Genomic DNA, 23,927 nt, shown 5'->3' on the forward strand with positions numbered 1-23,927 from the left:
CCACTTTTGGCTAATCACGAAGATGAGGATGAGTGATGATATGATGCAATTGCTGAAGGGACCTCACAAAGAACAACCATGCCCAGGCCGGGATTCAAACCCGGGACCCATGGTTTCGTAGCCGCTACGCTAACCAGCTAATTGAAGAAAATATGGAGGTGAGGAGGGACTTCAATTTTATATATATATATATATATATATATATATATATATATATATATATATATATATATATATAAATATATATATGCAGTTTGATATCTGATTTTTCATTCTTGTGAATTGACCTACATAATTAAAGTTCATTAAAATTGTTTCATTATAAAACTATCAAAAACAAACTGTTATTTTTTTTGAGCTGTCATACGCTCAGGGTCGGCGGAAAGGGGGGGGGGGGGACCGTGCCACTGCCCACAGCGGCAAAATTTGAAGAGAAGAAAAAAATAAGCCTATTGAAAACTTGAAAGTTATAATATTATATTATATAACTTGGAAGTTAATATATGCCAACCCACAGTTTTGAAGGAACCACTGAGTGCCACAATTGGGAAAGCAGATTCGATGCCTTAACTCTGTTGAGATATCAAGTGAGAGAGGTCTATGATGTGCCCCTTCAAGTAATTGGCGACATTAAAACTGTCCAAATGGTCGCACATGAGGCTCAGTGTGTGGCTTTACATTCCTTTGCTCACTGGTCATCTGGTATGACTTTTTACTCCACGTAATGAAATGAGCAAATGTCTTCAAAACATTAATCTACGATGTGTTAGTTGATTTCTTGCAAACATATCAGCGCTTTGAAAAAGCAGGAGTGATGAAAAATTTCAAAGTTTCTTAGACGTCACTTGGTATCCTGGCAGCGCCTCCCTCCCTCCACTCGTGGAGGTGTCGGGGGGCGGCGAGCTGTGAGTCCCGGTTGATGAGAAAGAATTGGCATCGAATTTAGATATAGATGATGCAAAGATAGGCAACACCGTACAGTTCCGAAATCGAAAGAAGAAGCAGTTTCAGTGTATGATGAGACTATTGATCCACAAAAACGGTACAAAGTTGATTATTTATTACCAGGTCCTAGACGATTATTTTAGCTCTAAGAGAAAGATTTGAGCAGCTTAAACATCTTAGATTAATTTTAAATTTATTTTATGATATTAGTAAGCATAAAGACATGCCATCTGATCTTTTGTCTGAAAAGTGTAGAAAACTTGCCGGAATGTTAACACATGAAGGTTACTGAATTAAAAGATGAACTAAAAGTGCTTTCGGCTATAATAAAACAATTAAACCAAAGGAGACCTTAAACTGATAAAGGGTCATGATTTTGCATCTAATGTGAGTGTAGAACTTCGAATTTATTAACTTTGTCGGTAACCGTGGCGAATAAAGTTTTTTTGGAAATTAAGGCTAATAAAAATGCTACGTATCTTCGGTCGATCATGTCTGAAACACGCTTGTTTCCATTTTATGCAAGATAGTATTATACCAAAAGAATATTACATGCAAAGGTAAAGTTCCCTGTGCATATAGCACCATGGCCATGAAGAAACATTTAGGGGATGTGGGGGTAGGGCTACACACATTCTCGATCTCGGCCATTTTGGAGGTGATTTAATCAGCACCATTCTCCGGCAGCCTTTACCTCCCAGGTACCCATACATTTGAGGCTGGGTGAACCCCAGAGCCGCTTTATGCGGGGAAAACGCTGGAAAGAATTCAGACCTTAGAACACCCACGCAGAATATTATATGTGATTATTTTAAAAATCCAATCATATATCACAGACCTACAACGGTAAACATATGAAGTCAAAAGAGAGAGAGAGAGATCGTCAGAAGTCTCATTATTGATTTTCAATTTCCAGTTGCTTGTGTAATGACGAGGGGCGGGGGGAAGTCGAAAGGAATCTGCATCCGCCGCGACCGCCCAGGGCGGCAAAATGACTAGCGCTGGCCCTGCATACCTTTACCTCCACTTAAGAGCCCTGACGAATAATAACATATAACAGCGGCGTATACTCTGGGTCACCTAGGTAATCGGAGATGACCCGGCTATAATTTTTTTAAAAGTTGTTTTTTATTTCTTCGCAATATTCTTCCGAACCAATCTTTGATTCACATATTTCTTTGCTTCCAGCCCGCGAATGTTTTCAACCGTTTGCCGCGGAATCTCCGTGAGGCTTTCAGCCACTTTGTCCAGCTGGTGGAATCTGGTGACGTCAGGGTGAGATTCCACCGGTTCGCTTTAAATCCCTTGACGGGAGGGAGGGGAAGGAAACACTGCTTCTCAGGCGCGGTGATTCTGTGGCAAGGGTAATCTCCTTCTGGAGAGAGTCATCACATCAGTCGGACTCTCCACCCCAGACAGAGCCTTTGCCGTTCCCTCGGCTGTCACCCTCTTCTGCCAATCTTCACCGATTGCCTTTGTATCGTAGGAGCTGTGTTGTTTACAGCAGGGAAATTTCTCAGGAAACAGAATTTTGGGTTCACAAATTACGTACTGAAAAGGGAACTAGAGAAAATGCATCTGAAAGTGCGCGAAAAACAGTGAAATCTGAACAATATTTGCGAACCAATTCTATGTTAATTCTCATTTTACGTTTGTTTCTGTCTTCCTGATCTCTTTCAACAGATATTTTCAAAGGGAAAAAAACAACAACTTTAATATTGAAGATGAATGTAATTAAATAAATAAATTAAAATTTGAACTAGAAATTCAAGAAATTACACCGACCTCCGTTGTGGAGTGTTAGCACAGCTCCCTACGACGCCAAAGCTCCAGGGTTCGAATACCGGCCTGGGCATGGGTGTTCTTGGTAAATATCCCTTCATCAATTTCATATCATCACTCATAGTGATTAGCCAAAAATGGAAGAAAAGCGACGTCAAATAACAATTTAATCAATCGATTAATGAAGTAATTGAACTATTTATATGCTTACTGTTTTCATTTTTGTATTTTAAAATGCGTGATTACTTTCTCTTGTAGCCTTCAAAACCAGTGAGAGTATTTCTTTCACAGAAATGAATAATTTTCAAAAGGGAAAGCTATCAGAAATAAATTATATATATACGTACACATATATTAGTTAATTTAGGTTTTCCCCCCTCTTTAGATTAATAATGATCATAAAGATAAAAGATGTATGAATGTAAAATATTTAAACAAAAAACGCAATGATTCCAACTTATAGAACCTCGCGCATCGCAGGGAATATAAAGCTGTGAAAGGGAATTTTTCAGCATCCATAGGGAATTTAATTCTGAGTCAAGGAGTAAGGAACCACAATAGAAGATTGGCGCAGGGAATTGAATGCGTGTTGTAGCGATACGAAAATTTAATATTTGTTTAGCTGTTTGTGGTTTAGTATTCGTGCTAGTGCTGTGTTTACTGACGTTATAGGCAATGGATGTAATACAATATTTGCGTTGTGAAAATATTTGGAACAGAATCTTTTCCGGAGAAATTGCAAATAGTTAATGCAGGTAGGCCAGTAGTATATCTTGTACCACAGGTCTTGAACTTAAACTTCCATGTATAAAATCACAAATCGGGATGCACGAGTTATTGGGTACTGGGATAACTTGAATTTTACACTTCAATTAATATTGAGGGTTTTTATTTCACTACCGAATTCCTTTCATATTCTTTGTTACAGGTTTTCTTTTCTTATAGGTTTATTATATTTTCTTGTTTTATTACTTGAAATTCTAAACGTAGATTAACTGCAATCACAACAATTATTCGACAGGGTTCGCAACAATAAGGTAAAATTTTTCACACATATATTCATAAATTCTGTATGGATGTTGAGGTAAATTTGCAGGAAGACTTCAGGAGTGGGAGGATGAATCAAATGTCGGAGATTACCCACTAGTTAAAACCAGCATACGCCACTGACATATAATCAAGATAATGGAACTTCTATTCTGAAAGGGAAATTCTCTTTCTTCGGGTGAGAATGAATTGATGAATTCATAAATGTGGAACTTTAGAGAGAAAACGTGGAAAGAAGCTGGGGATCATTAGTGTAACGGGGTAAAGGCATAGGGACCCCGCAATGTTCTCTGTGCTTTTGAAATTTTTAATAACCACAGAAATTCAACAGAAATTATCTTTTCGAAAAAAATCAAATTAAGAAATAGATGTTGCAGCTCAACGATAACACACGAACTGTAATTTTTTTTAGACGAGCGCTGAATGGTAAGACCCACTCGCTTGTTGTTCATTGTCTGTGAACTTAGAAGATGTATCAACAATTAGAGTTGGCTCTATGTACGAGTCAACAGGCACCACAAATAATATTATTATACTAATTGTATGCCTTCTTTCTCTACTGTTATGCAATGAGGCTTACATGTAGAACAAGCAGAACTTTCTAACAATAGTCATTGTTGCAAATACCATAGATATATTTAATTTGAATAATATTTATTTTCAAACTGGGTGATTTCCTTACTTCATGCTGTAGTCTAACAAATTTGACAGAGTCTGAAGGGTACCATTACATCTGTTGCTGGATATTTCTGTTCAGTTGCTTCATTTACCAGTACAGTTATGCACGAACCATATTAATATGTCCCAGAAAGAGCATACAACGAGTAGCTCATTTGCGAGCCCTCGCAAGGCATCGTCCATTAGTCATAACCCCAGGGTAAGGCTTTCTGGACAAAAACTTGATTTTCCAAGTTCTTAACTCTTTAAATGGGTATGACTGATATATCCATCACGTCCACTTATTATCAAGTGGGTTCGATGGATATATCCTTCCTCGACTTTCTCTGGTTCAATTCTCTTGCGTATAATAAGCTGTGGACCTGGTTCTTTTTATATTGAGTTAGTTTACTTTAATCACATCAAGATGGAGACCGTGCTTCCACGTTGGCACTCTGATAACTGTGTTTATCTTTCACTTGTATGTAATGTATATAATCTGTGCTCGGAGCTGAGGTGTGTGCCAATTCAGGAGCCGCATGAGCATTTTTCTTGTTTGAGTGATTGAATTAGGTTCTTTAGGTCGCTTTTCTGTCACTTTTGGCTAATCGGGACGATGGGGATGAGTGATGATAATATATTGTAATTGATGAAGGAGCACTCGCAAAGGACACCTATGCCCAGGCTGGGATTCGAACCCGAGGCCCCTGACTTCTTGCAATTTGAAGTCTTGCATTTTACAACGATGGCTCAAAGCAGCAAATGGAGTATTCTATCTTGTTTAAGTATAGAAGATGCACTTTGAAGAGTGATGAGCAATTGTAATTTTTAAAATGACCCATTACGGTAATTTGAAAATTACCCACTTAAGGAATTAATCAGCCCTCTCTAGGGTACGTATGAACATATACTATTCAAGAATTGGTGGGTTTTCAGTGATATCCTAAGAGAAATTGATTGGGTCTTGTATCCATAGGACTATCTCCATTGCTTCAGATATCCATAAACTGTATTGGATATGCCATTCATAATAAAGAAAAAGAAGTCATATTTTTAGTTTAAAGACAACCCTCTACAAAATTCATAGCTATGGCACTCTACTTGTTGGAGGGCCAAAAGCAGAATACCAATTAATTTCTCCCATCCCTAACTAATACATATGTTGTTTCAGAAGTCTTTTTAATGCTTTTTTTTTTGTTGTTATTTGATATTCAGTTTACTTATTCTGGATATCAAAGGTTGTCACTTATCATCATGGTGCTTTTGTTATTGTACATATATGTCATTTTTAGCTGTTAAATATTTTGAGAAATGATTGATTCTTATAACTTTCGTTCTCTTTACAGTCAAAGGTCACGCCATCACCTACACGACCAGCACGTCGCCCACTTGCCAAAAACAACTCCCAGTCCACTCCACCACCTTCGGAGGCAGCAATGCAGCGTGGAGGACCAGGAACTGTTAAGGTAGTTATGAGTAAAAATATGATTGTCTTATCTTTATGTAATCAGGAATATAAAAAGATACACAGAATACATATCATAGACGTAGCTACGGGGTGTGCTGGGTGTGTCTAGGCACACCCTAATGGGCTGCTTTATCAAGGAGAATTAAATATAGATATTTCAATAAGAAATATGTTCTGTTCAGCATGTGGTAGTAGAAGCTACCGATGTGAATGAGTAAAAATAGTTTACATCAAGTTACAACAATTGAACTAGAGGTAACGGATACAAAACTTGACAAAGAAGAGCTCATCTTTTTTACAAATAATAGTTTGTACATTTTACTTAAAGCACCTAATGAATGTGCATTTACTTTATGGATGGACTGATATGCAGGTTTTACTGATACATCAGGCACCGATACAAAACTACTGATACTGATAACTGATATATTCTGTATTTCTCCAATATCAAACAGCAAAAATTCCATGAAGGCTCTGAATGCTTCAATTACTTCATTAATTAAATCTGTACAATAGGTTTGTCTTTGAAAAAGAAAGGTATATGAATTATAGCTTTATATTTATAAAAATAATAACAAAATGGCAGAATTTTGCTTTAAGTTTCAGCAGTGGCGTGGCGTGAGATTTTTAAAAGTGTTACCGGTTATCAGTAGGACATTTAAGGAAGGAGCCGTAAGACTTGGGTACCTCTCCACCTCATGACCCCCATGTCTTCCAAGTAGTTCGTATAATATTATTCTGGTACGACTGCAATTCAATACTAGATTTTAATAAAGTTATTAGTAAAGTTATTAATCAGGAAAAAATGTTGGCATAAGCACTGAAGTGAATCAAACATTGACTGTTGACACAATAAACATTAGCCTAATAAAGAAATACATAATTTGATACTTACAGAAACATCAAAGTAATTAACACCCTTTCATAATTAATTGACAATGCTCGAAAACAACATAAAGACAAAAGACACCACTCACAAAACTCGCACTGCACAGTCCCTCCTGCCAACCGTTGTTTACTTTTGTAACACGTGAAGCACCCTCCTTGCCCCCTCCCCTTTCAGCATTGGCTCTTCCCCAACAGCCAATATTTTCTTCGGAACCTTACACTGCAAGAAGTCCAGTTCTACTATTATTGCCATCTTAGTTCTTTCGAAACCAGATTTGCCCAAATCGTGAAACTTTTAGTTCCAAATAAGATGTATGTAGAGTAGATGTAGTCTTCATCGGTTTCCTAACTAGTCCCACTACCATGTTTCGCTAAATACACAGAAATCTCATTTCTGAGATCAGTACTATTTCGAATCCCAGCCTGGGCATTTTTGTGAGTGTCCATTCTTCAATTTCATCCCCATCTTTGCAAATTAGTCAGTACCACAAAAAGCAAAGTAAAATAAACTAAATCAATCAATCAATCAAACCCCTTTCCTTAAGCATTCTATGGCCCAAGTGACTATTGTGGTTCATACTGACCTACAAATGAATAATATTGATACAATATTTTTATGTAAGATACACAAGTTTGCATGTTATGCCTTGTATTATTGCAGAAAACTTCTGTCGCCCAAACATCCAAAAGCAGTGGGACTTCTCAGAGGGGAGCTAGCAATTCTCAAAGTCAGCAGCGCAGACCCCTTGCGCAGATGCCAATACCTGATGACCTCCTGCAGTGCAAGATCTGTGGCCGAGCTTTTGCGAAAGACCGTCTAGAGAAACATGAAGAAATATGTGAACGGACATCTAAAAAGAAAAGGAAGGTGTTTGATCCTACCAAGATGCGAGTGAAGGGAACTGAAGCGGAGTCTTATGTCAGAGCTGGTGCCAGGCGGCCAGAACCAGCCAAGGTAAGAAGTGTATGTATCTGGGTGCAACAGGATGTCAATAAAGTACTCTTATCTTCACCTGAAATCTAAAGCCCCCAATAAATGCATTACAAAAGAGATATAATCAAAGAAAAATAATGTCATCAATGAAAACGTCGAGGAACCAGCAGGTGGTACTGTTTGCCTTCCCTGCCTCAACATTTACTTTGAAGTTTGAGTTTTTTTGAGTTTTGGTTTTAAGTCTACTTTATGCACAGTAAGGCTAATCAGGACTTAAGGCTAATCAGGACTGGACCTACAATTTAAAGTGGGATCCGAACCACTTGTGCCTCCACCGGGTATCGAACCCGGGACCCCTTGATTACAAGGCGATGCCATTACAACTATGCCATCAGGGAGGCAATTTGCTTTGAAGTAAAGAGAGATTTTAAAAAAAAAACTTTTGATATACTTTTATGAACAGTGAACTACATCAGATAAAACTGAATGGCAATGCTGGGTATATTTTCAAAGGGAATCAGTTGCATGAATATGTATACTGATAAATATAAGTAAAATGCATATATATCCATTAAATTACAAAGTTTTCCTGTTTGATAGAAAAGTGGCTGACTGTTATCATGATATACATGATTTCCCAATAATATTTCTGTGAACTTGTAACAATTACACATAATAATGATATCATTACAACTTAGGTACATCAAAATATTACATAATGGTTTCCATCCAAATCATTCTTCAATAGTACATGAGAGCATCTTTCCATGTTTCAAATTGATTGAGGAAAAATTTAACATATTTCAGCACTTATGACCATGACCACCTGCTAGAATCATGTTGTTTCAGCATACATCATCCCCTTGTCACTCTTTTTCTGATTTTGAATCTCGGTGCCTATTTTTACCTGGATAGTTAGTTACCAACTTAGCTGCAGAAACTCCATAACTGGCCACAAGTTGAACATTAAAATCCGTCATGCCAGATTAAAATGCTACTACAAATCTTCCTCTTTTCTATCATAGCAGCAAGGAGCCTATTGGAAGGTATTCATAGGTGGAAACATTTTAATTATTTATTCTTTCACTCTTTGTGCATGTAATTTTCCAATATATTTCTTACAGTAAGCACTTAGGTAGAGTAGTTTTTGGTATATCATGGTTGTTGCTACAAATTAGTAGTTTCTATAATTCATGTTCCCTGTCAAATCTGACAAATTATTTGTACATTGTAGAAAAATTGCAGTTCAATCCTGCAACCCAGTATTTTAAATTGTAAATTGCAAATTGTCACAGGAATCAAGTCTGTATTTCTAGTGTCACAATTGTAGTCTAGGAAAACAAGTCTTTGGTAGGTCATGTGCATGTGTGTTGAACCTTTCTTTCACTTCATCTATATTACGATCTGCAATGCTTTATTTCCATACTCAATTCTCAACCAATAAGTGCCACAGGTAGACAAATGGGTAGCAATTTGCTCGTAGGTACGATTCCATATTCTCTTTTAGTGTGGCATTTGTGTGTATTTCTAAATCTTCAAAATATCCCCAATTCCAGTATTTTTTTTAGCTTTATGATTTGTAAGATTGTAGTATATTATGTTGAGGATCAATTAATTAATTTGCCATCGTAGTAAAAGTTCTAAACTTTGAAACATATGGCACAGTAAGTGAAAACAGTAAAAGTTTTCTGGTGTTTTTGCCACACTTTCCAGTCGACATTGCCATAAAAAAATAAAAGATCACATCAATAAGTGAGTGAAGATCAAAGATGTTAATTGAAAAGTGGAGAAAGAACAGAAAACATTTACTGTCTTCTATTGTGCTGCCCACAAAAATTTTCTTCAACTCAGGGAAATTATATTAGTTATCTGGAGGAACTTGAATTGTTGGCACATCAGTGGGCGTGATCACAACTGGATTTGTTCTGATGTTTATGACCAGTGTAGTAATTGAATATTTTCCAGTGAAAAGTCCCCTAATGGAAGCTTAATTTTTTTTTAATATATTGGAAGTTTACAATGAGCAGTTTTATATACATTTTCAATTAAATGCTTTTAAAAGGTTCTAAATATTTTTAGAATAGGGTACATATTGTACTACAATTTTTATTTTTCATGATGTATATTAATGTAACATTAAATATGTCTTTACTGTAAAGCTACTGGCATTATGATTATTGTGCATTATGTAAAGTTATTCAGTATTATGCAATATATAGGGGTGAACCAATACTATCCGATTTTCACTAATACCAATATGAGAAAATTGTAACCGTATTTCACTGCATTTGTATGCATCAATGTATGAGAGTGTTGTTTTCAAGAAGTACAAGGACAATATTCAAGAATTACATTGGAATAACAAAATGGCTGATATTTAATCAGAAAAATCCATTTCTTCGCACCATACCTTCTGTCAAAAAAGTACCGGGAATTTGTAATTTAAAAGGCACGTGCAAATGATTTTTTAATTATTTTTTTTTCCGTAAGTTGGTAGCTCTGTACTTAATTACTATGACAAACATGAGCGGAATCTGTCAACCAGTTTGTTTACAGCAGCAGGTTGAATCATCCACTTCAGTAGTGCATCACGATTTTTACAATGAACGAAATTATTGAACAAAGAGTTTGCCTTAAATTTTGTGTTGCGAACGGAATTTCGTGTGCTGACTCACTAAAAATGTTAGAAAAGACTTATGGTGAATCAGTTTTATCAAAAACACGGGCTTACGAGTGGTACAAAGTGTTCAAGGAGGGCCGAGAGACAGTGGCGTCGCGTGCTGTTCACATACGGGTGTTCACAATAAAATTTTTATACTGATTGGAGATTTACTACTCTCCCTTGTAACTTTATCTTCAATATTGAACAAGTAAGAATAACAGTTCAACTTATTTTCAACAATTTCTCCCAAAATCACGCTATATCTGAAGTAATACAATATAGTATAAGATATTTGGGTATTGTACAATATGTCCCCTCGCCCCACCCACAATAACTCGGTTGTGATGCTTGTGATTGAAGTATCAGTCAATGTGACATTGCTTGTATTCCTTCTTTCCTAGTGTTTCGTATTTTTCCTCCTAGCCATGGTTCAGAGAGAGATTGATTTTCGACCATTTAAAGAAAGGATTCCCAAACTTGTTTGCTTCACGGCTCCCTTAGTTTTTTCAAGACTTTACAGCGGCGCCCAGAATGTAGCCGTCTCTAACACTTGCAACGCTCAGTTACTTGTAAGATTGCTTGTCTTAAGGCGAGGAGGGACAATTTCCCCTTGGTCTTTCTCGCTGGGGCAGCTGCTGATCACTGTTGCCAACTTCGCTCTTTATGCAGCCTTCGTTAATCTAGCTCCTTGAAAGTCCTCTTTAGCTATATTAATGGTGAAATTTAGCTCTATTATGAACATCAGGTTTGGCAACACTGCCAGGATGGCCGTAGGAGGCAAGGAGAAATGCACTAGGCTTATGGGACCATTATTTTATTCGTTCTCTCGGGAATATCAAACATCCGATGACGTAGAAAAGTACATGGACGGAAAAAGGACACGTAGAACTATGTCATAGCAGTAGGAAAAGTCGAAACTTCCATTTGATGAGCCGTAACTTGAAGTTGAAGTTGATGTCCCATAAGGAATACATGGGATTCGGTAAATACTAATTCATCATATTTTTCAAAAATCGTATAAGGCTTAATAATCAACTTAGGAAACCGCTTCCACTTGCCACATGGGGAGAAATTCATACTCTTAATTTCTGCCGGAGATCTTTTTAGTAGCCTTGCTCATTCCGACGATATTGGAATAAATGCATGCCTGGTGCGTAATTGTCCCTCTTCGCCTTAAGTTAAAAATTAAACATGTATTTCAAATCAGAAACATTTTATATGTAAAAAAAAGTACTAAATAAGCAGATATTTGAAACATTCAAAGCATTGACTAACGATTCAGTGAAAATATCGGAACATTTCGTAGCGCCCCCTGTAAGCTAATCACGGTGCCCCAGGGCACCGCGGGTCACACTTTGGGAACCACCGATTTAAAGCGTATAGTAACATCTGTTCGTCGTCGTTATTAACATATTTACTCCTCGTTGCCTTGTAATCGAGGGGTTCCGGTTCGAAACCCGGTGGAGGCACACAGTGGTTCGGATCCCACTTATAACTGTAGGTCCAGTCCCGATTAGCCTTACTGTGCATAAAGTAGACTTAAAGAACCAAATCAATCAATCAAACATATTTACCATCCTTGATCTTATACATTGCACGAAACGAATCGTTCCAATCCAGATGCAGTCTCTTTTTAAGCGAGTCGCATGTGCAAATGGTAACAAACGCCCAGGATGTGTCCTGTGTTTGTCCATGAATTGCCGCCTCCAAACAATAAACAAGGAAAACAAAATTGCGCGTCACAACGTTGCACCCACATAACCAATTGTACTTCGTGTACCAGTAATTTTTTAATGTTCTTTTAATAACGCATTTGGGAGTACTTACCTCTTGTACAATGTAGAGGTTGGCTGGTGAGGGCCCATCCTTTTTACTTGAGTTCATTCTGCTTCGCTCAATCGCGAAAATTGCTTTTCTTTCAAACCCCTAACAGTATTCATAGTGTATAAAACACAACACTACACTACACTACACACACACGGCACAACACACACGCACGTCTGAAAGCCAGTGCACTTAAATTCACCCAACCGCTTGTCAATAGATATCTTGCTCTCGACATCGACACTAACCGCCGTTTACCCGTTACTGCCAAAGAGCATAGGCTTTTTTGTTGCCCCGAAAAACTAACGGTACTTGATCTTTCCAAAACAAACGTGCTCCCTTGCAGTTCTTCCACAGCAGCAGTGTTGCCAACAATTGAAACGCAGAAGTTTCTAAATCTTCATCATGCGCTAATTAAAAATCGCTGAATCAAATTTGCTGGTGAAAAATACAAAATGTATTTTTAAAAAATGCTGTGCGGAACAACTTACACCAGGTTTATTGAATGTATGTACGTTTATATGCACATTAAAAATGCATTTAATTTCAATTGTGATAATTTAAATGCATATATTATTTCGACTTTCTAACTTAAAAAAAGAAAATGTTTGTGTAGTAAAAATACAGCTCTAGTTTTCTGAAAGTTATATTTTGTTCTTTACAATAAGCATATTCTAATAACGTAGAGAATAGTAAAAATTATTTACTAATATGAATTGATAACTTTTTTCGGTAACAACTATTTAGGCCATACGACCCCATACTATTCTGTGTATAGTTACCAGAAAAATGCGCGTTGAATTGATGTAAATGTAGTCAGCACTTTCCTTTGCAATTTAAGTTGGTGAGAGTTATTTCCTTGGCATGAAAAACGTCGATTACTAAAGGAAGTTGCACAGTCTGAATTGCCCTTAGACGCACATGCGCAAATCATACATAATATCTTTCAAAGTTTATAACAGGGACCTGTAACGTAACCCAACTTGTAACGCTGTCAAGTTACGAACGGAACTATCGATATGCGTTACAATGGCATTGGCGTTCCACACAGTACCGGACAGATTGGACCTACCTACAACCTGGGTATATTAGGCGTACCGTTACTCAACGACCCATTCGCTTCAGGTACTGAGTGGAACGGGTCTCGGATGGAACGGGTACGATCGTACCCGTACATACTGTACCTGAACGGTGGCTACCGGGTACGAAATGGAACCACAAGTTGGTAACCGGTACTGAAGCACTATGACCAGCGCTTGTTATTAAAATACCGGTACGTGGATAGAAATGGATGAAGCGGGTAACATTTGTAACAGGAACTTACAGTACGTATCATAACATACTGAGCGTATCCGAATTAAGTTTACTGTCAATCAAAATTCCACAGCAGCAAATGGAATACCGATAAATATACACTTTGTTGTTTAAAAAATTATTATAATAACTTTAGAAAAAAGTAATTCGTGATCTTTGTGGATAATTATTTATCCGAAAAATATGTATAAATAAAATCTAGTTTATCTTTCATTAATTTGTTAATAATGGTATCATCTATGCAAAAATTTCGAAGACGTCACTCTGGCAAACTATTAACAATAGATACAATTAGTTTAACAAGCTCATGTAGAATATACTAATTACAACGACCTGCGCAGAAGGTCGATATTCGTCCTTCAGGCAACCTGTTACTAGGAGGCATGCGCAGTAGGCACCATTACGTTTAGAACAAGTAGAAAAGTGAAATTGAGTTTGACGGTAGATTATGCTAATTAGAGCACGACAAATCAACATGATTGTGGAAAACCGGAAGTTGATGGATGCCATATTGAAAAATGTTACTTCTTAAGATAGAGAAGTGAAATTCGGTGTGACGGTAGCTTATGCTAATTAAAGCATGGCAAATCAACATGATTGTGGAAAACCGGAAGTTGATGGATGCCATATTGAAAAATGTTACTTCTTAAGATAGAGACGTGAAATTCGGTTTGACGGTAGCTTATGGGAATTAGAGCACGATAAATCAACATGATTGTGAAAAACCGGAAGTTGATGGACGCCATATTGAAAAGTGTCACTTTTTAAGATAGAGAAGTGAAATTCGGTTTGATGGTAGCTTATGCTAATTAGAGCATAGCAAATCAACATGATTGTGAAAAACCGGAAGTTGATGGACGCCATAATGAAAAATGTTACTTCTTAAGAAAGAGACGTGAAATTCGGATCAACGGTAGCTTATACTAATTAGAGCATGAAAAATCAACATGATTGTGAAAAACCGGAAGTTGATGGACGCCATATTGAAAAGTGTTACTTATTAAGATAGAGAAGTGAAATTCGGTTTGATGGTAGCTTATGGTAATTAGAACATGCCAAATCAACGTGATTCCCGAAAACCGGAAGTTCATGGACGCCATATTGAAAAAATTTACTTTTTAATATAGAGAAGTGAAACTCGGCTTGGTGGTAGCTTATGGTAATTAGAACATGGCAAATCAACATGATTGTGGAAAACTGGAAGTTCATGGACGCCATATTGAAAAATGTTATTTTCTTAAGATAGAGGAGTGAAACTCGGCTTGGTGGTAGCTTATGGTAATTAGAACATGGCAAATCAACATGATTGTGGAAAACTGGAAGTTCATGGACGCCATATTGAAAAATGTTATTTTCTTAAGATAGAGGAGTGAAACTCGGCTTGGTGGTAGCTATGGTAATTAGAGCACGATAAATCAACACGATTGTGGTAAACCGGAAGTTGATGGACGCCATATTGAAAAATGTTACTTCTTAAGAAAGAGACGTGAAATTCGGTTCAACGGAAGCTTATTCTAATTAGAGCATGAAAAATCAACATGATTCTGGAAAACCGGAATTTGATGGACGCCATATTGAAAAATGTTACTTTTTAAGATAGAGGAGTGAAATTCAGTTTGATGGTAGCTTATGGGAAATAGAGCATGAAAAACAACATGAGTGTGGAAAACCGGAATTTGATGGACGCCATATTGAAAAGTGTAACTTCTTAAGATAGAGAAGTGAAACTCGGTTTGGTGGTAGCTTATGCTAATTAAAGCATGGCAAATCAACATGATTGTGGAAAACCTGAGGTTGAGGGATGCCATATTTAAAAATGTTATTTCTTCAGATCGAGGACTGAAATTCGGTTTGGTGATATTATGGACATTACTGCATTGTAATTCAACATGATTATGGAAAATCGGACGTTATCGGAAAATTTTACTTTAATATTCCTCTTTTCTTTTGGTCATTGCTTATAGTAATTAGAACATGGTAAATTTTATATGATATTTTAAAACTGGAAATCGATGGACGGCATAATGAAAAATGCAATTTATTAAGATGAAGAAGTTAAATTCGTTTAGATTATTGAGCTTGGTAATTCGAACATGGACAATGCACATGCTGTTGTAAAACTGGAAGTTGATGGACGCCATCTTGAAAAAGAAATACTTTTGAGTGTCGATTTAGTCTTTATTTATTAAAAATAAATATGAATGAAATTAATTATAAATTTCTGCAACTTTTACCAATCGCGTCGACGATGATGAGTGATGATTAGATTAAATTCATGAATGTGAATTGACAGTCACATCGAACACCTATGTCAAACCTGGGACTCTAACCCGGCACTTCGTCAACTATAGCACTTTTACATTGATTGATAATAGTAGCCCTACATGTACAAATTGACATTTATATTTTACATCTAATCTCACACTTTTACTCGTTCCAATCGAGAAGTTCAAGTTACAATTCAATGCTTTGTGACGTGTTAAAAATTTGGTGCTTACTTGTGTGTCACAAAGTGGGCATTATCATAAGTCAATTATTGGAGTTACAACAAAAAATAAATAATTTTCTATACTACTGATGATATTTGTTCCAATGAATTAACGACACGAGTTTTGACTATTTGAAGTGCGAATATGTAAATCACTTGCAAGAACACGTGACTGATTATTTTATGTAATTAGGAAGGCTGATGATTACATGAAATTGAAGAAGGGATATGTCAAGTTTGGATTCGAATCAAAAATTTAGGTGGCGAGATCGTTGTTATCCGGCGGCTTAACGAGCACTTTCTTTCATATTTATAAAGCATATGTCATATAAAATTTACCATGTTCTAATTACTATAAGCAATGACCAAAAGAAAAGAGGAATATTAAAGTAAAATTTTCCGATAACGTCCGATTTTCCATAATCATGTTGAATTACAATGCAGTAATGTCCATAATATCACCAAACCGAATTTCAGTCCTCGATCTGATTGATTGATTGATTTAGTTTATTTTACTTCGCGTTTTGTGCCTCTTGGCTAATTTGCGAAGATGAGGATGAGTGATGAAAGGATGAAATTGATGAATGGACATTCACAAACAACCAAGCCCGACCAGGATTCGAACCCGGGACCCTTGGCGTCGCAGCGCGATGTGCTAATCGCTCGGCCACAGGGTCGGGCAGTCCTCGATCTGAAGAAATAACATTTTTAAATATGGCATCCCTCAACCTCAGGTTTTCCACAATCATGTTGATTTGCCATGCTTTAATTAGCGTAAGCTACCACCAAACCGAGTTTCACATCTCTATTTTAAGAAGTTACACTTTTCAATATGGCGTCCATCAAATTCCGATTTTCCACACATGTTGTTTTTCATGCTCTAATTCCCATAAGCTACCATTAAACTAAATTTCACTCCTCTATCTTAAAAAATAACATTTTTCAATATGGCGTCCACCAACTTCCGGTTTTCCACAATCATGTTGATTTGCCATGCTCTAATTCCCATAAGCTACCTTCAAACCGAATTTCACTCCTCTATCTGAAGAAATAACATTTTGCAATATGGCGTCCACCAACTTCCGGTTTTCCACAATCGAATTGATTTGCCATGCTCTAATTCCCATAAGCTACCATCAAACCGAATTTCACTCCTCTGTCTTATGAAATAACATTTTGCAATATGGCGTCCACCAACTTCCGGTTTTCCACAATCATGTTGATTTGCCATGCTCTAATTCCCATAAGCTACCATCAAACCGAATTTCACTCCTCTGTCTTATGAAATAACATTTTGCAATATGGCGTCCACGAACTTCCGGTTTTCCACAATCATGTTGATTTGCCATGCTCTAATTCCCATAAGCTACCATCAAACCGAATTTCACTCCTCTATCTGAAGATTTAACATTTTGCAATATGGCGTCCACCAACTTCCGGTTTTCCACAATCATGTTGATTTGCCATGCTCTAATTCCCATAAGCTACCTTCAAACCGAATTTCACTCCTCTATCTGAAGAAATAACATTTTGTAATATGGCGTCCACCAACTTCCGGTTTTCCACAATCGAATTGATTTGCCATGCTCTAATTCCCATAAGCTACCATCAAACCGAATTTCACTCCTCTGTCTTATGAAATAACATTTTGCAATATGGCGTCCACCAACTTCCGGTTTTCCACAATCATGTTGATTTTTCATACTCTAATTAGCATAAGCTACCGTCAAACCGAATTTCACTTCTCTATCTTAAGAAGTAACATTTTTCAATATGGCGTCCATCAACTTCCGGTTTTCCACAATCATGTTGATTTAACATGCACTAATTAGCAAGATCTACCACCAAACCGAATTTCACTTCTCTATCTTAAGAGGTAACATTTTTCATTATGGCGTCCATCAACTTCCGGTTTTCCACAATCATGTTGATTTGCCATACTGTAATTAGCATAAGCTACCGTCAAAGCGAATTTTACTTCTTTATCTTAAAAAGTAACACTTTTCAATATGGCGTCTAATTTCCAGTTTTACCAAAATCATATTGATTGTCAATGCCAGGTCAACCCGAATTTAAAATCTGTAACTTAGATGGCAACATTTCTCAATATGGCGTACATTAACTTTCCCTTTTTTCCACATGTATTAGTTGGTAATATTCTAATTACATAAACTATCATCATGTCGAACTCTCAATATCTTGCTTGAAAAGATTTTTTTTTAAATGTTGGCATCACCTTGCACCCTAATATTACGTGTATTGGTTATATAAAAGTAACATTATTAATAACAAATCTCACGATTCCATATTTATTTATATATATATATATATTGCCTACAACCTCCATTAATATTAGTTATTATCGATTTTTCAAGAATTCAACAATGAAAGTTTTAAAATGAAGAGTTACGTGACATATATTTTCTGATCCATTCAATACCCATTTGATTTGTTGAAAATAGGTTTTGTTACAATTGTACCCTATCCTAAAGTTTCAGGTATACCCGTCATGAATTTGTACCGGTATGATTCTAAGGAGAGGTACGTACCGTAACGGAACCGGCATTCAGATAAGGAACAAGTTCCATGCTTTCTGGTACGGGTATTTTAACGTTCCACTCTGTGTACCCAAAGCTGTCGTCCCCGAAGCACTCTCGGGTACGAACGGAACGGTATAGCAGAAGCGTTACTGTTCGCTTTACCAAGAGGTTCTGGTATTTTCCTTGGAACGGTCCACGGCACTTGGGCCGGTACGCGGTACCCGGTACGGAAATAACGCGGAACGGTGACAAATACCAATGAACTGCGTTACGTTACAGGTCCCTGGTTTATAACTCCTGCAGACTAGTTTCTAAAGAAAAGTCTCTCGTCACTATTCCGTGAATTTTAGCGCCCACTGGAATTTAAAATCCGCCAGGTTTAGCGACTTTTCACTAAAGGTTGCAACTATGTAGCGCCGATCTTTTCGAGTCCTCCTAGACGTGCCTTGTACGTATATGCTGCGCCCTGGTGCCGAATGTAAGAAGTATTGCCGCTTGGATCAGGGTTCGCACCACAATGTCCGCACAGGGCAGTGAACATTTTCGGGGTATAGTGGCCAACAGCCCCTTAGCTGCCAGTTCACAACACTCAACACAGCCATTGTGTTCATCGCAACCGTGGAACACAGTGGGAGTCAGTGTTACCAACTATCTAAAAAAGTTATCAGACTTGAAAGACGTCGTATCAGACTAAATTGTGTGTGTATACTCGAACATCAAAAAAGTATTATTTCGAAGAAATATAGTTGTGCATTTAATATGTACGTAATTTAGAACATATACATGAGTGTTCACGTGCTCATGTGAACATTATCAGGCGACGTGCCTGCCGAGAGATCGTCGAAGACATGCCTCGTTCTGGACGACCTTCGACCTCTTCAACCGATGAAAACATCAAAAAAGTGAAGGAAATTGTGCTCGATAATTGCCATTCCAGCTTAAGAGAGATAGCTACTGACCTTAACATCTCTCATGAGTCTGTTCATTCGATTTTGGTGGATATTTTGGGTATGAGATGCATCGCCGCATGGCTTGTTCCAAAAGAGCTGAATTTTCTTCAAAAACAGTACCGTGAGCAGGTCTCTTTAGACATGCTGGATCGCGCCAATTCTGATCCCACATTCATGGAATGCATCATAACTGGTGATGAGACATGGGTCTAGGAGTTTGACATGCAAACAAGTCAACAGTCATCAGAATGGAGGACAAAAGACGAGCCGAAACCAAAAAAAAACACGCTAAAGTCGCTCAAAAGTCAAGGCGATGCTCATTGTTTTCTTCGATATTCGTGGTTTGGTGCATCATGAATTCGTTCCAGAGGGACAGACGGTCAATAAAGAATACTATTTGGCCGTATTGAATCGTTTGCGTGAGAAAATCAGTTAGAAACGGCCAGATTTGTGGAAGATCAATTCGTGGATTATACACGACGATAATGCGCCATCGCATAGAGCGACAGTTTTGACCGAATTTAAGGCCAAAAACACAATAAATACCATCGAACAACCACCGTATTCACCGTGTGACTTCTTTATGTTTCCAAAACTAAAATTGCCGCTCCGGGGTACCCATTTTTACTCGATTGAAGCCATAAAGCAAAATTCGTGGAAGGAGCTGAAGGCCATACCGGAAAGAGCCTATAAAAAGTGTTTCCAAGACTGGAAAAAACCTTGGCATATGTGTGTTGCATCAAATGGGGCCTACTTTGAAGGCGACAAAATAAATAGTGATGAATAAATGAAAATTGTGCATTTTATTTAACAATTCCCGGTACTTTTTGGACAGAATATACTTGTGCAAAATAAATAACAATTATGAATTCTGCATAGTTTTGCTTGAAGTGGAAATTCCTGGCTGACTAGGGGGGACGCTTCGTTGATTTTGTGGATACGTGGGGGATGCTTGTATTGATCAACATGGAGACAATGCCATGGCTATGCAAGTTATCCTAGTTGGGGAGGTGCTTTTATGGAAAATTTTCTTGGTTTATTTCCAGGATAATTATAGTTTCCAAAAGTGTCACGCAGCACTTTTGCTGACCCTATGAAATACCGGAACTCCCGAAAAGTATTGGTGGTTACCAGTGATACTTTCAAATACCAATACAACAGCATTGGTATTGGTTCAGACCTAATATTGTATATTATAATGTTCACTGTATCTAGGTAGTTTGACAAGTTGGCTGTGCATGACATTCGAATAAACATTATTTTTATTAATTTCAGCAACCCCAGGCGAAAAAGGCTGACTGGCGAAAGAAACATGAGGAATTCATAGCAACCATCCGGCAAGCAAAGATGGTACAGCAACATGTAGCAGCTGGGGGAAAGGTGTCTGACCTTCCACCACCACCACCAATGGACACGTCTGACTATATCCAGTGCCCTCACTGTGGGAGGAAATTCAATGAAGCTGCAGCTGACAGGCACATTCCTAAATGCCAGAACATTCAGTCTAATAAACCTCGTACTGGTGCCATTCGTAAACGATAACTTCATATCATAGAAGCCATATTACTAAGACATGAACAGCTGGTGATTTTTACATTGTGAACATTTTTTTTTTGTAATTTTTTTTGTTTCTGATGCTCTTTTCAGAGGAATTCTACTATAGTTTATGCTTTACTATATAAAAGAAAATGCTGTTAACCTTCAAAGATACATATATTGTGTTTTGGCTATATTTATTTATATTTTGTATGGTATGTTCATATAATCAGCTTCCTACTATTTGCTGTAATGCATTTAACCCAAGTATTTGGTTTGAAATCCGATTGAATCTTTATATTTATTATGCAGATTAATAAAACTGAATATTGTTTCCTTTGTATACAAAGTGATATGAATCCTGGATCTCAGTCAGCCGAATGAGATATTATGTGTAAGGGAAAGTGAGTATTAGTGAATTGGAAGAGTTCATTTCGGTGTGATTGTGTATTTTTTTTAAAGGTGTGTATGTACTTGAACACATTCCATATGCAAGACTATACTGTTGCTGTAATGTGTGTAAGTGATTACGATATGAAGAGCTCCGATGTGATTCTCTAGTCGTCACAAATAGGTGATGGAACAAGGAATGTGGAAATGCGAGTTTCCATTGTAATTACTAACGTTTCCACCGTCAGTAATGCCGTTGCTTACAATTGATGGAGACTAACCCTTCTTATTGCTATCGGGCCATGTATACTAATTCCTCTGCACCATTGTTCAAGTCAATGGTGCAACTGCAGAGATACCATATGGAATGTGGCAAAAAAATAATTAGCTTAGATAATCTAACATGTATATATACATCACACATACCTTGCATAGAAATAACACATGGTTATTGAAGTATTCTTTTTCTAGGATAGAATTTAATATGTAAAATAATTGTAACGTGTCAAACTAATAAAGTAGAATTGGTGAAATTTTTACCTGTAAGGTGATCTTAAAAATCTGAATTTTATTCCACACTGTGTACATAAGAAAATGCTTATTTGAGTGGAATTTCAATGACTGACTGATCATAATGATATTTAGAAATTAACATGATGAAAAGTTAAAGGAATATTGTATATCTGCACCTATGTTACTGTTTACTACAAAAAATAAAGATGCATATTTTTATGGATGTTAGATTTTATTGTTAGTCAATTCCTTCCAATAATAGCGTATATGACCCACAAAATAGTTTCTTCAGTAAAATATGCTCACTGTACATAACTACCAAAGTTGTGGCCTCAAAAATTTACATATTTGCTGTTTGGAAATAAATTCAAGGGGAAATTACTTCATGAGTGTCTAATAACTTAAGAAGTTAGAAATGTTTCCCTTTATTCTTTCCCGGCATCTAAATTGTATTAAGGCAATTCAAATTATATGTATTCACACCCACACAATATACACTTACATTTCTGGAATATGCTTAGTTGTCCATGATATACTACATTATCTATCATTAATCAGGATCTGAAGTGGAAAATGTTAGCTGGGACATGCTCTCATGGTTTAACATAGAGACAATGAGACAACTGGAAGGATGCTTTGCAGAAATTTTGCTAGCTGGGGAGATACCCGAGCAGTGTACTTAAATTGAATCATTTGATCATGAGTAGGTCCCAGACTTTGCACTTAATCTGCCTCTAAAACACTGTTTACAGTGTGGAATAGATTAATTAATGCTTCATGTACTTAGTCAGGTGGAGAGTTTACTCAACTTCTTGCTTGGTTCTTACATTAACCTTCCACCCCTCTGATGGGAACAGCATGCTCAAGAATGACCAATGAAATTTGCAGTAGCACAATCCCTGCTTTGCAGCTACAAGCAGCAAAACCTTCCTCATGGCCTGAGTTGAACGGATGGAGGGGAGATGTGCGAAGATTCTTGTTTGTGGTCATTCTATACCGCACTTCACCGAGAATCAATTTTAGCCTTTATGAACATTTGCACTGTTGCATATAAGCAATATATATTTGCCATCGCTGTAATAGATGGTTACTATTACATGTTATCATCATATTTCCATCATTGCCATGGTAATGGTAAGAAGTAAAGTGAATAAACAAAGAAAACAAAAACACAAACTTTAGGTCCAGTTCCAATTAGCTTAAATCAAACTTTAAACAATATTCTCGAGACTGTTAAACTTGTTGATCAGACAAAACATTTGAGTCTTCAAAAATGTTAGGCATAATAATATGTATATCAAAAACCTAGCAGTTGGGAGGGGGTGATCACCCTGTGAATCTGCACCTGGTAACAGTGTATTAAAGGCATCTTACCACATACACTAGGCAACGCCAAAAGAACAAAGTAGCAAAATAATAATAATAAAATAAAAAATAAACATTTAGATGGCAGTGCTGCACATCTGAAAAATGCAGATGTGCAGTATCAGTTCAATGAATTTTTTGCTGATCCTACTTCATTCTTCATAGACCGTGGTATACCACTCTATACCCTACAACATCTTTTCATGAAGAAATTCCTAGAAAAGCATGTCCAAAGGTTGGCTCTGGTACTGTGCTTCATTTATTTAAATTTTTCTTGCACCTAAATATGTACCTATTTTGTGGTTTTCTCTTTTGCATGTAAACAGTTAAAAGTTTGCACCTAAAGATACAGACCCTAATCATGAGTTGTTGGCAAAGTTGTTTTAAGTCATTGGGTCTTGATACAAACTAATGTGTAAGTTTCTCCACCAGGGATCAACTAAGGGGCCCCTCAATTATACCTGATCATGAAAAATTCAATGACATGTACCAGAAGTGTAATACGGAAGTTTATATGTCAGTTTTATAACAGAAATATTTTAAATTCCACATAAGAATATCCTATATACATATAATAATACATATTACACATGTAAATTTAAAGTAATTAGCAATAACTAAATA

General features: G+C 36.9%; 1 protein-coding gene across 3 annotated transcripts in view; it reads left to right on the forward strand.

The window, feature by feature from the left end:
- Positions 1–22,142, forward strand: part of LOC145985185 (uncharacterized) — a 179,203-nt gene extending 157,061 nt beyond the window's left edge. For 2 of the 3 annotated variants that reach the window (XM_083118898.1, XM_083118896.1), the window contains 3 exons: positions 5,778–5,897; positions 7,449–7,751; positions 20,775–22,142. In XM_083118898.1, the coding sequence (XP_082975024.1) occupies positions 5,778–5,897; positions 7,449–7,751; positions 20,775–21,041 (690 nt within the window). In that variant the 3' untranslated portion in view covers positions 21,042–22,142. The remainder of the gene's footprint in view (positions 1–5,777; positions 5,898–7,448; positions 7,752–20,774) is intronic. The other variant, XM_083118897.1, reaches the window with a different exon arrangement.
- Positions 22,143–23,927: the final 1,785 nt, after the last annotated feature.

Source organism: Lepisma saccharinum, chromosome 3 (assembly GCF_977018435.1).
Source record: "Lepisma saccharinum chromosome 3, izLepSacc3.1, whole genome shotgun sequence".
NCBI lineage: Eukaryota > Metazoa > Arthropoda > Insecta > Zygentoma > Lepismatidae > Lepisma > Lepisma saccharinum.